Here is a 12,878-nt window from a genome sequence, read left to right as displayed (position 1 = left end):
GTTCTCACACTTACATATCTCCAACTCAGACCCTTCCCTAGACCTCTGTACACTTTTATTTCCAGGTACTGACACCTGTTCCTCTTACAGTCTTCCTGATTTCAGTATAAGTGACAATTCAGACCATATTCTTAGTCTTCCATGACTCTGTTCTTTATCTCATACCCCAAATCCAGTCAGATAGAAAATCTTTTTGTTCTGTCTTCAAAATATATCCTGAATCAGTCTACTCACCAAGTTAACTGTTGTCACTCAACTAAAGCAGCTCATCTTTGGTGTGGATTGTTGAGGTAGCCTGCCCCCTGGTGACTGTCTCTACCCTTAACGGTCAGGCCGTTTATTCTTAGTACAGTAGTCAGAGGGAAGCTTTTAAGACCTATGTCTGATCATGTTGCTACTTAAAACTCTCCCACAGTTTTCTGTGTCACCTAAAGGAAAAGCTGAAGCCTGAGGGCCCTATATGAGCCAATCTGCCACCCCACCACCTTCCAACCCTCTTTCCCTCTCTGACCTTCCACAAAATTCCCCCATCTGCTGTTTCCCATTCTTTGGAGAAAGACTTCCATAACAAATTAAATGTCACCTCAGTGAGGACTTTCTTGAATAACCGATTTCAAATAACAACCTCTATTCACAGTGCACTTCCTGACTTGTCTCCATATCATTTATCATCATCTGACACACCACATATTCTGTGTTATATTTTACTTGCTTTTCTCCCCAGCCCCTTTCCTCCATCCTCCTTGGCACTAATGCACACGTGCAAATGAGAATATAGGCTACATGAGGAGGACAAGGCTGTTTGTCTGATTTGTTCATTGCTATTGAGGTTAGAACAATGTGGGGCACCCAGTAGGGATTCAAATAATTTATTGAACAAATCTTTTTTTTTCCATCAGCTTCTTTGGCAGCCACTAATCTGAGAGTCAAAAAGGTTTCTTTAGTATAAAGACATTTGGGATTAGAAGGGATGTCATTTACTCTGCTGAGGGATTAGCAGACTTGCTCATACAGGTGTACCTCAGCGATAGTGAAGGCTGGGATCCAGACCACCACAGCAAAGCAAGTCCTAAATCTTTTGGTTTCTGAGTGCATATAAATGTTATGTTTAGGCCGGGCGCAGTGGCTCACGCCTGTAATCCCAGCACCTTGGGAGGCTGAGGCGGGCAGATCATGAGATCAGGAGTTTGAGACCAGCCTGACCAACATGGTGAAACCCTGTCTCTACTAAAAATACAAAAATTAGCTGGGTGTGGTGGTGCGTGCCTGTAATCCCAGCTGCTCGGGGCTGAGGCAGGAGAATCGCTTGAACCCAGGAGGCAGAGGTTGCAGTGAGCCGAGATCGGGCCACTGCACTCCAGTCTGGGTGACAGAGTGAGACTCTGTCTAAAAAAAGAGTTATGTTTATACTACATTGTAGTTTACCAAGTGTACAGTAGCGTTGCGTCTGAGAAAACACAGTATATATCTTAATTTTAAAATACGTTATTATTAAGAAATGCTAACAATCTGCCTTCAGCAAATCATAATCATTTTGCTGCTGGAGGGTCTTGCCTTGATGTTGATGGCTGCTGACTGTTTAAGGTGGTGGTTGCTGAAGGTTGAGGTGGCTGTGGCAATTTCTTAAAATAAGATACAAATGAAGTCTGCTGTACCAGTGGACTCTTCCTTTTACACAGTATTTCTCTGTTGCACATGATGGTGTTTAAGAGCATTTTTCACCCACAGTAAAACATCTTTTTTATTTGTTTTTGCTTTTTTGAGACAGAGTCTCACTCTTATCACCCCGGCTGGAGTACAGTGGCATGATCTTGGCTCACTGCAACCTCCATCTCCTGGGTTCAAGCGATTCTTCTGCCTCAGCCTCCTGGGTAGCTGGGATTACAGGCGCGCGCCTGCCACCATGCCCGGCTAATTTTCGTATTTTTACTAGAGAAGAGGTTTTGCCATGTTGGCCAGGTTCTTGAACTCCCGACCCCAAGTGATCCACCCACCTTGGCCTCCCAAAGTGCTGGGATTACAGGTGTGAGCCACCGCGCCCTGCCAAAACATCTTTATTTTTATTTTATTATTATTTTTTTGAGATTGAGTCTCGCTCTGTCGCCCAGGCTGCAGTGCAATGGCACAATCTCGGCTCACTGCAACCTCCGCCTCCCAGGTTCAAGTGATTCTCCTGCCTCTGCCTCCCGAGTAGCTGCGACTACAGGCATGCACAACCACATCCAGCTAATTTCTGTGTTTCTGGTAGAGACAGGGTTTCACCATATTGGCCAGGCTGTTCTCGAATTGCTGACCTCAGGTGATCTGCCTGCCTTTACCTCCCAAAGTGCTGGGATTACAGGTGGCCACCACTCCCCGCCCCACAGTAGTACATCTTTAAATTGGAGTCCATCTTCTCAAACCCTGCTGCTGCTTTATTAACTAAGTTTATGTAATATTCTGAATCTCTTGTTGTCATTTAAACAATGTTTCAGAGCATCTTTGTTGGGTGGATATATCTCAAAAAACCATTTTCTTTCCTCATCCATAAGAAGCAAATCCTCGTCTGTTAAAGTTTTATCATGAGATTGCAGCAATTCAGTCACATCTTTAGGTTCCACTTCTATTTCTAGGTCTTTTTCTATTTCCGCCACATCTGCAGTGACTTCTTCCACCAAAGTCTTGAACCCCTCTGGCATCTACGAGGATTGATATCAGCTTCTTCCAAATGCCTGTTAATGTTCATATTTTGATCTTGTCCCATGAATCAGAAATGTTCTTAATGGTATCTGGAATGATAAAAAGTTTTCAGTTTACCTTGCCAAGATCCTTCAGAGGAATCACTGTCTGTGGCAGCTACAGTCTTTGAAATGTATTTCTAAGGTAATAAGACTTGAAAGTCAAAGTGACTCCTTGATCCATGGGCTGCAGAATGGATTTTGTGTTAACAGGTATGAAAGCAGCAGTCTCCGTTAGAGCTCTTGGGTGACCAGGTGCATTGTTAATGATCAGTAATATTTTGAAAAGTATCCGTTTTCTTCCTGAGCCATAGGTCTCAACTGTGGGCTTAAAATATTCAGTAAACCATGCTGTGTACAGATGTGTTGTCATCCAGACTTTGTTGCATTTCTGGAGCACAGACAAAGTAGATTTAGCGTAATTCTGAAGGGCCCTACAATTTTCAGAGTGTTAAATGAGTATTGGCTTCAACTTAAACTCATCATCAGTTGTATTAGCCCCTAACAAGAGAACCAGCCTGTTTTTTGAAGCTTTAAAGCCAGGCATTGACATCTCTCAAGCTACGAAAAGTCTAGATGGCATCTTCCAATAGAAGGCAGTTTTGTCTACATTGAAAATCTGTTGTTCAGCCGGGCGTGATGGCTCATGCCTGTAATCCCAGCACTCTGGGAGGCCGAGGTGGGCGGATCACGAGGTCAGGAGATTGAGACCATCCTGGCTAATACGGTGAAACCCCGTCTCTACTAAAACTACAAAATAATAATAATAATAATAATAATAATAATAATAATAATAATAATTAGCCGGGTGTGGTGGCGGGCGCCTGTAGTCCCAGCTACTCGGGAGGCTGAGGCAGGAGAATGGCCTGAACCCAGGAGGTGGAGCTTGCAGTGAGCAGAGATCACACCACTGCACTGCAGCCTGGGTGACAGAGCAAGACTCTGTCTTAAAAAAAAAAAAAAAAGAAAAGAAAATCTGTTGTTCAATGTAGCCACTTTGTTAAGTGATCTTAGCAAGACCTTCTGGATACCTTACTGCAGCTTCTCCATCAGCACTTGATACTTCACTTTGCACTTTTATGTTATGGAGACAGCTTCTTTTTCCTTAAACTTCATGAAGCAACCTCTGTTGGGTTCCAACTTTTCTTCTGCAGCTTCTTTACCTCTCTCAGCCTTGATAGAACTGAAGAGAGTTAAGCCCTTTGAATTAGGTTTTGGCTTAAGGAAATGTTTTGGCTGGTTTGATCTTCTATCCAGGCCATTAAAACTTTCTCCTTATCAGCAATAAGGCTGCTTTGCTTTCTTTGCATTGTTGTGTTCACTGTAGTAGCACTTTCAATTTCCTTCAAGGACTTTTCCTTTGCATTCATAACTTGGTTAACAGTATGGTTCAAGAGGCCCAGCTTTCAGCCTGTCTTAGTTTTCAACATGCCTTCCTCACTAATCTTAATCATTTCTAGTTTTTTATTTAAATTGAGAGATTTAAGACTCTTCTTTCACCTGAACTCTTAGGGGCCCTTGTAAGGTTAATTGGCCTGATTTCAGTATGGATGTGTCTCTGAGAACAGGGAGGCCAGAGGAGAGGCAGAAAGATAGGGAGTGGAGAGGCTGGTCAGTGGAGCAGTCAGAACACACTGATTTATGGGTATGATTCGTGGCACCTCAAAACAATTACAATAGTGACATCAAAGATCACTAATCACAGATCACTATATCAGATAGAATCATAATGAACTTTGAAATATTGTGGGAATTACCAAAATGTGACGCAGACATGAAGTGAGCACATGCTGTTGGGAAAATGGCACCAACAGACTTGCTGGGTGCAGGGTGGTCACAAAGCTTCAATTTGTAAGAAACACAGTATCTGAAAAGCGCAGGTGGGGCATGGTGGTTCATGCCTGTAATCCCAGCACTTTGGGAGAAGACCCCATCTCATATAAAATAAAATTAAATTATAAGAAATTTAAAAAAAGAAGACGAAGTGCAGTAAAACGAAGATTGCCTGTGCTTGAGAAGTGTTACACAAAGAGTAAGTGATAAAATCTCACTAGGCCTGCTTTAAACAATACATTCCTTGGATTTGGTTCATATTACTATTCTTCCCATAAAGTTATTACTTTCTGAATAAAGCTTGTTTTCCTTCCAGTATTTTGTCTCAATTAGTTTGGTTTTAAAATTGTAGTCCAAGTAAATCCTACCAACCTGCCCTTTAAACTGTTTGGTTAATTTGCATGAAATAGCATGAGTGACGCATAGCGCTCTTCAGCGTTTCCAACTAATTTAATTAAAATTTTAAGTAATTTGGAACAAGTACTGGCTTTAGCAGATTTTTGAATGTATATGGTTATATGTGTATTTTTGTTACAAGGAATGATTACAAATATTTTCCGACAAGGAAGAATATTATGAGATTATATCATTTATGGTTTTGTAGAGTATACAAATTTCAGGCAGATCCTTCATCTCAAGGGCTTTACTTGGTTGAAACCAAATGTTGACATTTAATGGAGAACAGCAAGATACATGATATAACAGGTCCTCAAGAAAGTTCTTCCTGGCTTGGAGCTTTAAAGAGGAAGAATTGAGTTGGAATTTGGGGAGTGGTTATGTTTACTTTGACAAGATTTGTGTTCTAGGCAGAGGCAAGAGTGTAAATCAGGGCATGACTCTGTTGAGGGTTTCAGGAAGGTGGCCAGGCACTGGATTCCTAATAGGGTCTGAGGAGGGGAAAGGTGGGTTGATGAGTTGGTTTTTACCCTCAAAAATTTTTTAAATTTTATTCAAAAAGGCATGTGTATATAGTTTTAAAATTCAAATAGTTTGATAAGACTTAAAATACCAATAATTTCTTGTACCTATTTCTTCCATTGTCTCTGGCCAAGACCCTGTCCCCTCAAATCTTTATTATCTGGCTCTTCTGGCAGTTACCTCTATTTCTAAATAATCTGCTTATGCTATTTTTTCCATTATCAAATTTAGATATCACATAGAAGGCTTTGAGTGATTAGTGACTTGGAGCCTTTGAGGCATTTTGGATTGGAGAGAAGTGTGGTGAGAGTGTGTGAGTGTGTTTTCAATGATCAAACACTCAACTGCTACATATCATTTTCTGGTATTTTGTTTGGGAAATTTGCACTTAGGATGATGAGTAAGAGGCCGTTCTTTTTATTTTTTTGAGACAGAGTCTTTGTCACCCAGGTTGGAGTGCAGTGGCACTGTCTCGGCTCACTGCAACCCGGGTTCAAGTGATTCTCCTGCCTTAGCCTCCAGCTCCTGGGTTCAAGTGATTCTGCTGCCCCAGCTGTAGTTTTGTATAGTTTCAAGCTTTAATTATACTTCGTAAAACTTGTAATTATGTTCTTAAAATTAACCTATATTGTTGCATGTAGCTATACCTTACTCCTTTTCGTGATCTTATTAATACTCCATTGTTGTCTTTACCACAACTTAGACTGCTATTTAGGAACAGTTAGGTTGCTGCCAAGTAATTACTATTTTATAGTGTTGCTGTGAACATTATTAATAGTACAGTGACTTTCAAACCTTTTTGCACCCAGCTTATTTTATGCGGCAACCCAGTACACAGATAAGGTGTATTTATAAGTATGCACCTGAAACAGTTCCAAGTGTCCTTTAGATAATTCCTGTTCGTGCGTGTACTTCTTTGTGTGTGTGCGCTTAAATGCTAGTCTTAACTTTCCAAACTGATTGTGTGACTCGCTAGGTCTCTAGCTCAGCACATCTGCCTGTGGGTCAGGCATTGGAGGTATAGCAGGAGTGGGCTATCCTGTATTTCCTGGTTCTACACTCGTTGTAGCCTGTTACCAGTTCTCAGGAGTAGGCTGAAGCATTATAATCCTGCAGGTAATGTGGAAACTTAAATCAGCACACAGTTAGACCATATTTAAGTAATATGCCAGTTCAGGCTTATGAGGGCACTCTGTTCTTAGGTTAACATAGCTGCTAGAGTGACAGTGTCTCTCTCGGAGTAATAGCCCCTCAACACATCTGCCTCTCCACCGGGCTGCTCCAGTACTGATTTGTTGATTGTGCTCAGCTGTCATCCTGTGCCCTGCCATTCTCTGTGTTAGATCTCCTGTTTCCTGTAGCTCATATCTTTTTCTCTCTTGGTTCAGTGAGTTTTATGGGACATGTCTTTCAGCATCTTCTTAAGAAAGGTGGACACAGGAGGTCAATGTTTTTGAGGTTTTATATGTCCAGAAATGTCATGGCTGTGTATAGAACTCTAGGTTAGAAATACTTTAGAATTTTAGAAACATTCTACATTATCTTTACCATTCCGGTGTTGCTGCTGAGTGTGAAGCCACCTCGATTATGTTCTCACACATGTAATCTGTGTTTCCTGTTTAGAAGCTTTGAGGGTCTTCCTTTTATTACTAGTGTTTGGAAATTCTATAGAGATGTGTTTTCTTGTGGGTCTGGCTTGGTCCACTTTGCTGGACACTTGGTAACCCTTTTAGTCTGTCAATACATGTTCTTAAACACAGGAAGATTTTTTCAAAAATACTTCTTTTGATTTTTGTCCCTTTCAATTTTCTGTTTTTTTTTTTTTTCTTTATAGAAGTCTTTTTGTTTGAATCAAATAGCTCTTGGACCAGATTTTTCATTTTTTTTTTCCTCCCATTTTTTCTTTTTTTTTTTTTTGCTTCATTTGAAAGGTTTTCTCAATCTTACTTTCTACTCATTCTGTTGAGCTTTTATGTTTTTTGTTTGTTTGTTTTTTGAGATCGTCTCACTCTTGTCATCCAGCCTGGGGTTCAGTGGTGCGATCTGGGCTCACTGCAACCTCTGTCTCCTGGGTTCAAGCAAATTCTCATGCCTCAGTCTCCCGAGTAGCTGGGCCTACAGGCGCATGCCACCATGCCTGGCTAATTTTTTTTATTTTAGTAGAGACAGGGTTTCGCCATGTTGCCCAGGCTGGTCTTGAACTGCTGAGCTCAGGCAATTTGCCTTCCTTGTCCTCCCAAAGTGCTGGGATTGTTGGTGTGAGCCACCCTGCCTGGCTTCTGTTGAGTTTTTCATGTCTGCTATTGTGTCTTTAATTTCCAAGAACTATATTTTTTTTCTCAGAATGTACTTTTTTCCATATATTTAGCATCCTATTCTCATTTAATGAACATGCTATTTCCCTGAAGTCATTAAGGATTTTTTTTTTTTTTTTTTTTTTTTTGAGACAGGTTCCCTCTCGCTCTGCTGCCCAGGTTGGAGTGCAGTGGCACAATCTCAGCTCACTGCTCCCTTGACCTCCTGAGTTCCAGTCCTCCCACCTCAGTGAATGAGACTTCTCTTACATCTTAACAACATTTGGATGGAGATCAAATTTAAATCCAGTCCACTCTAGTAGTTTTTGAAGAGGCTTTGATTCAGCTCCAAAATCTCGATTGCTTGACTTGGTCTCTTATGAGAATACTCAGAAGGTGTCTTCTTAAACAACAAACCTATTTTTAGTGGTGGAGCTGTTTTTAGTAGCTGTGTCTGCATGGGACTGATAACCAATCACGATATTTGGAGGAAGTCCTAACCTTTCCTTGTATACCCTCTCTATATGTGTAACAGCTTCTCTGTTTTCACATTCAGTAGTCCATACTGCTATCTTATCACCTTTAGCTCTAACATTAACAACAGCTGCACATATATCATCACTGAGTCATCAAAAGATTCTCCAATAAGGCACAGTAGAATCTTTAGCCAAAAGTGATTGAGGTCCCTTCGTCTCTGCTGTTTGTTCAATGTAAATTAGCCATCATCCTCCCCATTTGTTTTTCTCATCTTCCCACATGGGCTCAACACCATCATTAAAAAGTGAGTAGTCACAGCCAGACATTAAATTACTAGACAACTGGATATGGTTGTACAGAGCCCAAAAGTCAACAGGATCAAACTTAGAGATCAGCGGCAGGTTTGCTTGCCAAGTTTTGCTTTTATCTTTTTTAAAAAAACCAGAGTGCCCATCTGTTCTGTAGAGGATGTTTAATATAGTGTTCTGGGTTAGCAACCTCCTGATTAGATTCTGTTTTCTTCTCTTCATAGGGGGATTAGGAGTAGGGGTGGTTTCTGGTTTGACAGTCCGCCGTCTTACATCGATCTGCTCCTGCTTTTAACTCTGCTCTTCTTGTTTCCTACCACTGGCCTGTGAGCCAGCCTTTTCCGTTCTCTCACTGACAAACTTTTAGTTCTTATTTATCCATCTGTTTTCCAGCTTTCAAAATGTTGTAGCTTTGTCTCTTGGGTTTTTTTCATACTTACGGATTTTATTAAAAATAATCTTTATTTTATTTTTAATGGAATATAGGGAGAGAACGAAGTTAGATGCTTCTGTTCTGTCTTGATACCTTGACCCAGAGGTCATTTTTCATTCTTTTAGATATGTCTTTAATAATTAATAGAAACTCTTTGTTTTAATACAGTCAGATATTTATTAGAGTCACCATATTTTTTATCGTGTTGAAAAAATTCTTTCCTACTGTGATGTCATAAAGATTCTCTGATACTGCCTTATATAGTGCCTGGCTGTCACATTCAGGCACAGGAGGTCATCTTTTCTCTGCTGATAGGTAGTGCCAGTGTCAAGTCACCAGAGGCTCTTTCAGAGTTCTCCACTCTGGATGCGTCTGTCGTTATTGAGCAGCTTTAGAGTAGTTCCCACGCTAGTGAGCAGTCTTCTTATCTTGATCTTTAGTGACTTTGAAGTCAGAGCAGTCAGTTTTTTATAGATTTCCATTTGTTAAAAAACAAAAGGCAAGTTGGAGGGCAAATACTTTAAGCTAGATCACAAGTAAACTAGACATTTCATTTTCTGATTCAGCTGCTTTATGTTGAGCTCCATTGCATCGGGGGAACAAAAGGGCAATGCTGCTATTCTGGATTATTGGAAAGACTGGGAAGAAGAGAAATTTTAAAAAAGAGAATAGATACTTTCATCTTTAAAACAAAACAAAAACTCTGATGTGGATGTTCCAGGCATTCTGTAAACTAATTCTTATGAAAAGGTTGAGTCAGACAGGTCTTAGGTAAACCATAAAATTACAGTATTTTATGTATTTTCTATTTGTTTCATCATAGGATATATGATTGGATGCCTGAACAACCAAATATATTCCAAGTGGAGCAATTGGAACGCCTGAAGCAAGAATTGCCAGAGCTTAAGAGCTGTTTGTGTCCCACTGTTAGCCGCTTTGTTCCCTCATCTTTGTGTGGGGAGTCTGATATCCATGTGGATGCCAACGGCATTGATAACGTGGAGAATGCTTAGTTTTTATTGCACAGAGGTCATTTTGGGGGCATGCACCGCTGTTCTGGGTATTCATTTTTCATCACTGAGCATCGCTGATCTATGCCTTTTGGGCTTCTCAGTTCAATGAAGCAATAATGAAGTATTTAACTCTTTCACTACAGTTCTTGCAAGTATGCTATTTCAATTACTTGGCCAGGTATAATTGCCAGTCAGTCTCTTTATAGTGAGAAAATTTATTGGTTAGTAATATAAATATTTTAAACTAAATATATAAATCTATAATGTTAAACATGTTCATTAAAAGCATAGCACTTTGAAATTAACTATATAAATAGCTCATATTTACACTTACAGCTTTTCATTTGATCAGGTCTGAAATCTTTAGCACTTAAGGAAAATGACTATGCATAATTATACCTGACCATGAAAAAAATAAGTACCTCAAATGCATGCATTTGCACTGGTGATTCCAACTGCACAAATCTTTGTGCCATCTTGTATATAGGTATTTTTTACATGGGTTCACATGCACACAACACCATTTTCATTCAGTATGAACCTTGAGGCTGCTGCCATTTTTCCATTTAACCAAACCAGCCTGAAGGTGAACCTCGAAACTTGTTTCATAAATCTTTCAAAAGTTGTTTTACATCAATGTTAAAATTTCAAAATGCTGCAGGGTAATTTAATGTATAAAATATTAGTAAGAAAAAGTATGTATTGCATACTTAGTAGAATAGATCACAACATACAAATACAATTCAGTGCATGCTTTAGGTGTTAAGCATAGGATTGTACATGTTTACTGTTAGGTTCTTGCATCTGTGGTGCTAGGTGAGTATGAGATGTCAAGGACTGGATGTATTTTGTTGCCTAAAAAAAAAAGGCTGTTTGTAGGCATTTTAAATATGCTTATTTTGTGTGTCTCTCACTACCTATTACACACTGTTGCTTTGTGGGTTTGTTTTGTATATGCATGTGTTGTACAGTAGTTAAGTTTCCATGCAGAAAAATAAATGTCCTACATTCTCATATTAGTATTCTTTATTGTATATCATGCATGTAATTTATTTAGAAATGTAGGTCTTACTAAATGTATATGCATGTGTTTCAGATTATACTAGGATTTCTTGGATTAGAAGCAGATTGTGTTAACTGTAACTTAAAGAATGAATGTTAAATAAAACGATGCAGATTTATTTTCTTCATTACAAAATGAAATTTCAAGAAGGTGTTACTTTTGTAGAATGGTTTTATAATATGACAAGAAATTTTAATATAGTGTCTACCCTAAAGGGATGGCTTATTTGCATCTACCTTTTACTGCATGTTTTTCACGAGGCAGTTTATTCATATATTGACATATTTTGGTAGTAGCTGAGAACCTAAGACTTGAAATTATACATTGTGTATTATTTTTTAAGCTAAGCAATGCAATTTTGGTCAGATCTTGTTTGTGTGAAGATAGGCTGTGAAATCCTATGGTATTGCATTTGTAACGTTGATATTAATGGAAAATAGTTTAGGAAATGGAGTCTTCTGCGAGGGTTCTGTATACTTTCCCCACATTGTATGAGATTTTCCAACATTTTGGTGTGAATTGGGCACTTCTGGAAAACTCCTGAAAAAGAATTAGTTTCCTTCATCTGCAGACCTTTGTCCAATACGGTTACCATTTCTTTATAGTAACTCGATTAGCCATATGTGTTTGTTTCTAGTCCTGCTCCTTTGCTCCTCTCCTATGCCTTCCCAATGCTGGCTCCATTTTGAAGACTCGAGGACAGAGGGGAAGCAGATCATAAAGAGAAAAAGGAGACAGAAGAAAGGATGAAGGAAGGAGGTCATGGGGAGTGTGGCTTCTGAGCAGTTTAGTTGCTGGGGAGAGCAGACAGTCGACTGCCTACAATACAGACAGAACCTTCCTGCTCACTTTCTGTCCTATCTCTTCCTGACCTTATGAACCAGTGTTAGTAGATGATTAAAACATGACAAGCAATGGCTCCTTATTTTCACAGGACTAAGTCCGGGCCTTCATATCACTAGCTGTTGCCTTTTACACCCCGCTTCAGCCACCCTGTCCCTGTCATTGGCCCTGGACTTCCTCTCTGTGCCCGTGTGTCCTCTGCCTGGGAGCTCTCTCCTACCATAGTCACTTTCTCTCTGCCAAACTCATTTCTTCTTGTGCCCAAGACCTCTCTCCTGAGCCCTTGTGGAAACTTCAGAAAGGATGAATCCATCTTTGTGTTCCATGGCTCGTACCTTGGTCAGGCCGTGCATCACAGTAATTCTATTCTAGGTAGGCAGAGTTGATCTTTGTCTCATCGGCCAGGCTGTGGGCTCTTCAAGGGCAGGGACCTTGTCATAGTCATTTTTATTTTCACAGTGCTTGGAACATGGTGGAAAATGAATGTTGGAATTATTGGAGTAATGTAATTTGTATCAAATGTCCTTTTGAATTAAGAGATTTAGTTATGTTTACTAAGAATGTAAACTTTGGTTTACATTTTGACAATTAGGATGGTTTATTGATGTGAATTTTGAAATGTAGAGGTATAATGTTAAATTATTTTATACTTTATGGAAATCAAGTGTAATGTTTGAAAAAATGCCGCCATTATCCTCTGGTATTTTCTACTCTCTGGAATTATGTACTGTAAATGATCGGATGTAAATGTGAGGCACACCGCTCACCCCTGTGTGGGAAGTGTGGTGGTACTTCCTGCCACCCACCTCTCTGCCGTTGCTCCTTGTGACACTTGTCTGTGGTCTCTCCTCCAAACTCCAGGCTTACAGCTACCTCAGTACTGCTTTGCTTGTCTGAAACACCTCCTTTGCCTTCCTTCAGTGTCCCGCTCAGGTGCCACCTCCTCCATAAAGCTCATCTCAGCTTTTGATCTGAATGA

At 39.9% G+C, this 12,878-nt stretch overlaps 1 protein-coding gene and 1 pseudogene across 5 annotated transcripts in view; one reads left to right on the top strand and one right to left on the bottom strand.

Annotated features, from left to right (window-relative positions):
* GPCPD1 (glycerophosphocholine phosphodiesterase 1) overlaps nt 1-11,191 on the top strand; it is a 65,266-nt gene extending 54,075 nt beyond the window's left edge. For all 5 annotated transcript variants that reach the window (XM_054467091.2, XM_054467090.2, XM_063659310.1 and 2 more), the window contains one exon: nt 9,804-11,191. In XM_054467091.2, coding sequence (XP_054323066.1) covers nt 9,804-9,993 — 190 coding nt within the window. In that variant the 3' untranslated portion in view covers nt 9,994-11,191. The remainder of the gene's footprint in view (nt 1-9,803) is intronic.
* LOC129021752 (eukaryotic translation initiation factor 4E-like) lies at nt 8,142-9,097 on the bottom strand (annotated as a pseudogene).
* Nucleotides 11,192-12,878: the final 1,687 nt, after the last annotated feature.

This window comes from Pongo pygmaeus, chromosome 21, assembly GCF_028885625.2.
Source record: "Pongo pygmaeus isolate AG05252 chromosome 21, NHGRI_mPonPyg2-v2.0_pri, whole genome shotgun sequence".
NCBI lineage: Eukaryota > Metazoa > Chordata > Mammalia > Primates > Hominidae > Pongo > Pongo pygmaeus.
Note: the sequence above shows the minus strand (reverse complement) of the source record. Positions and strands in the feature narration are given on the sequence as shown.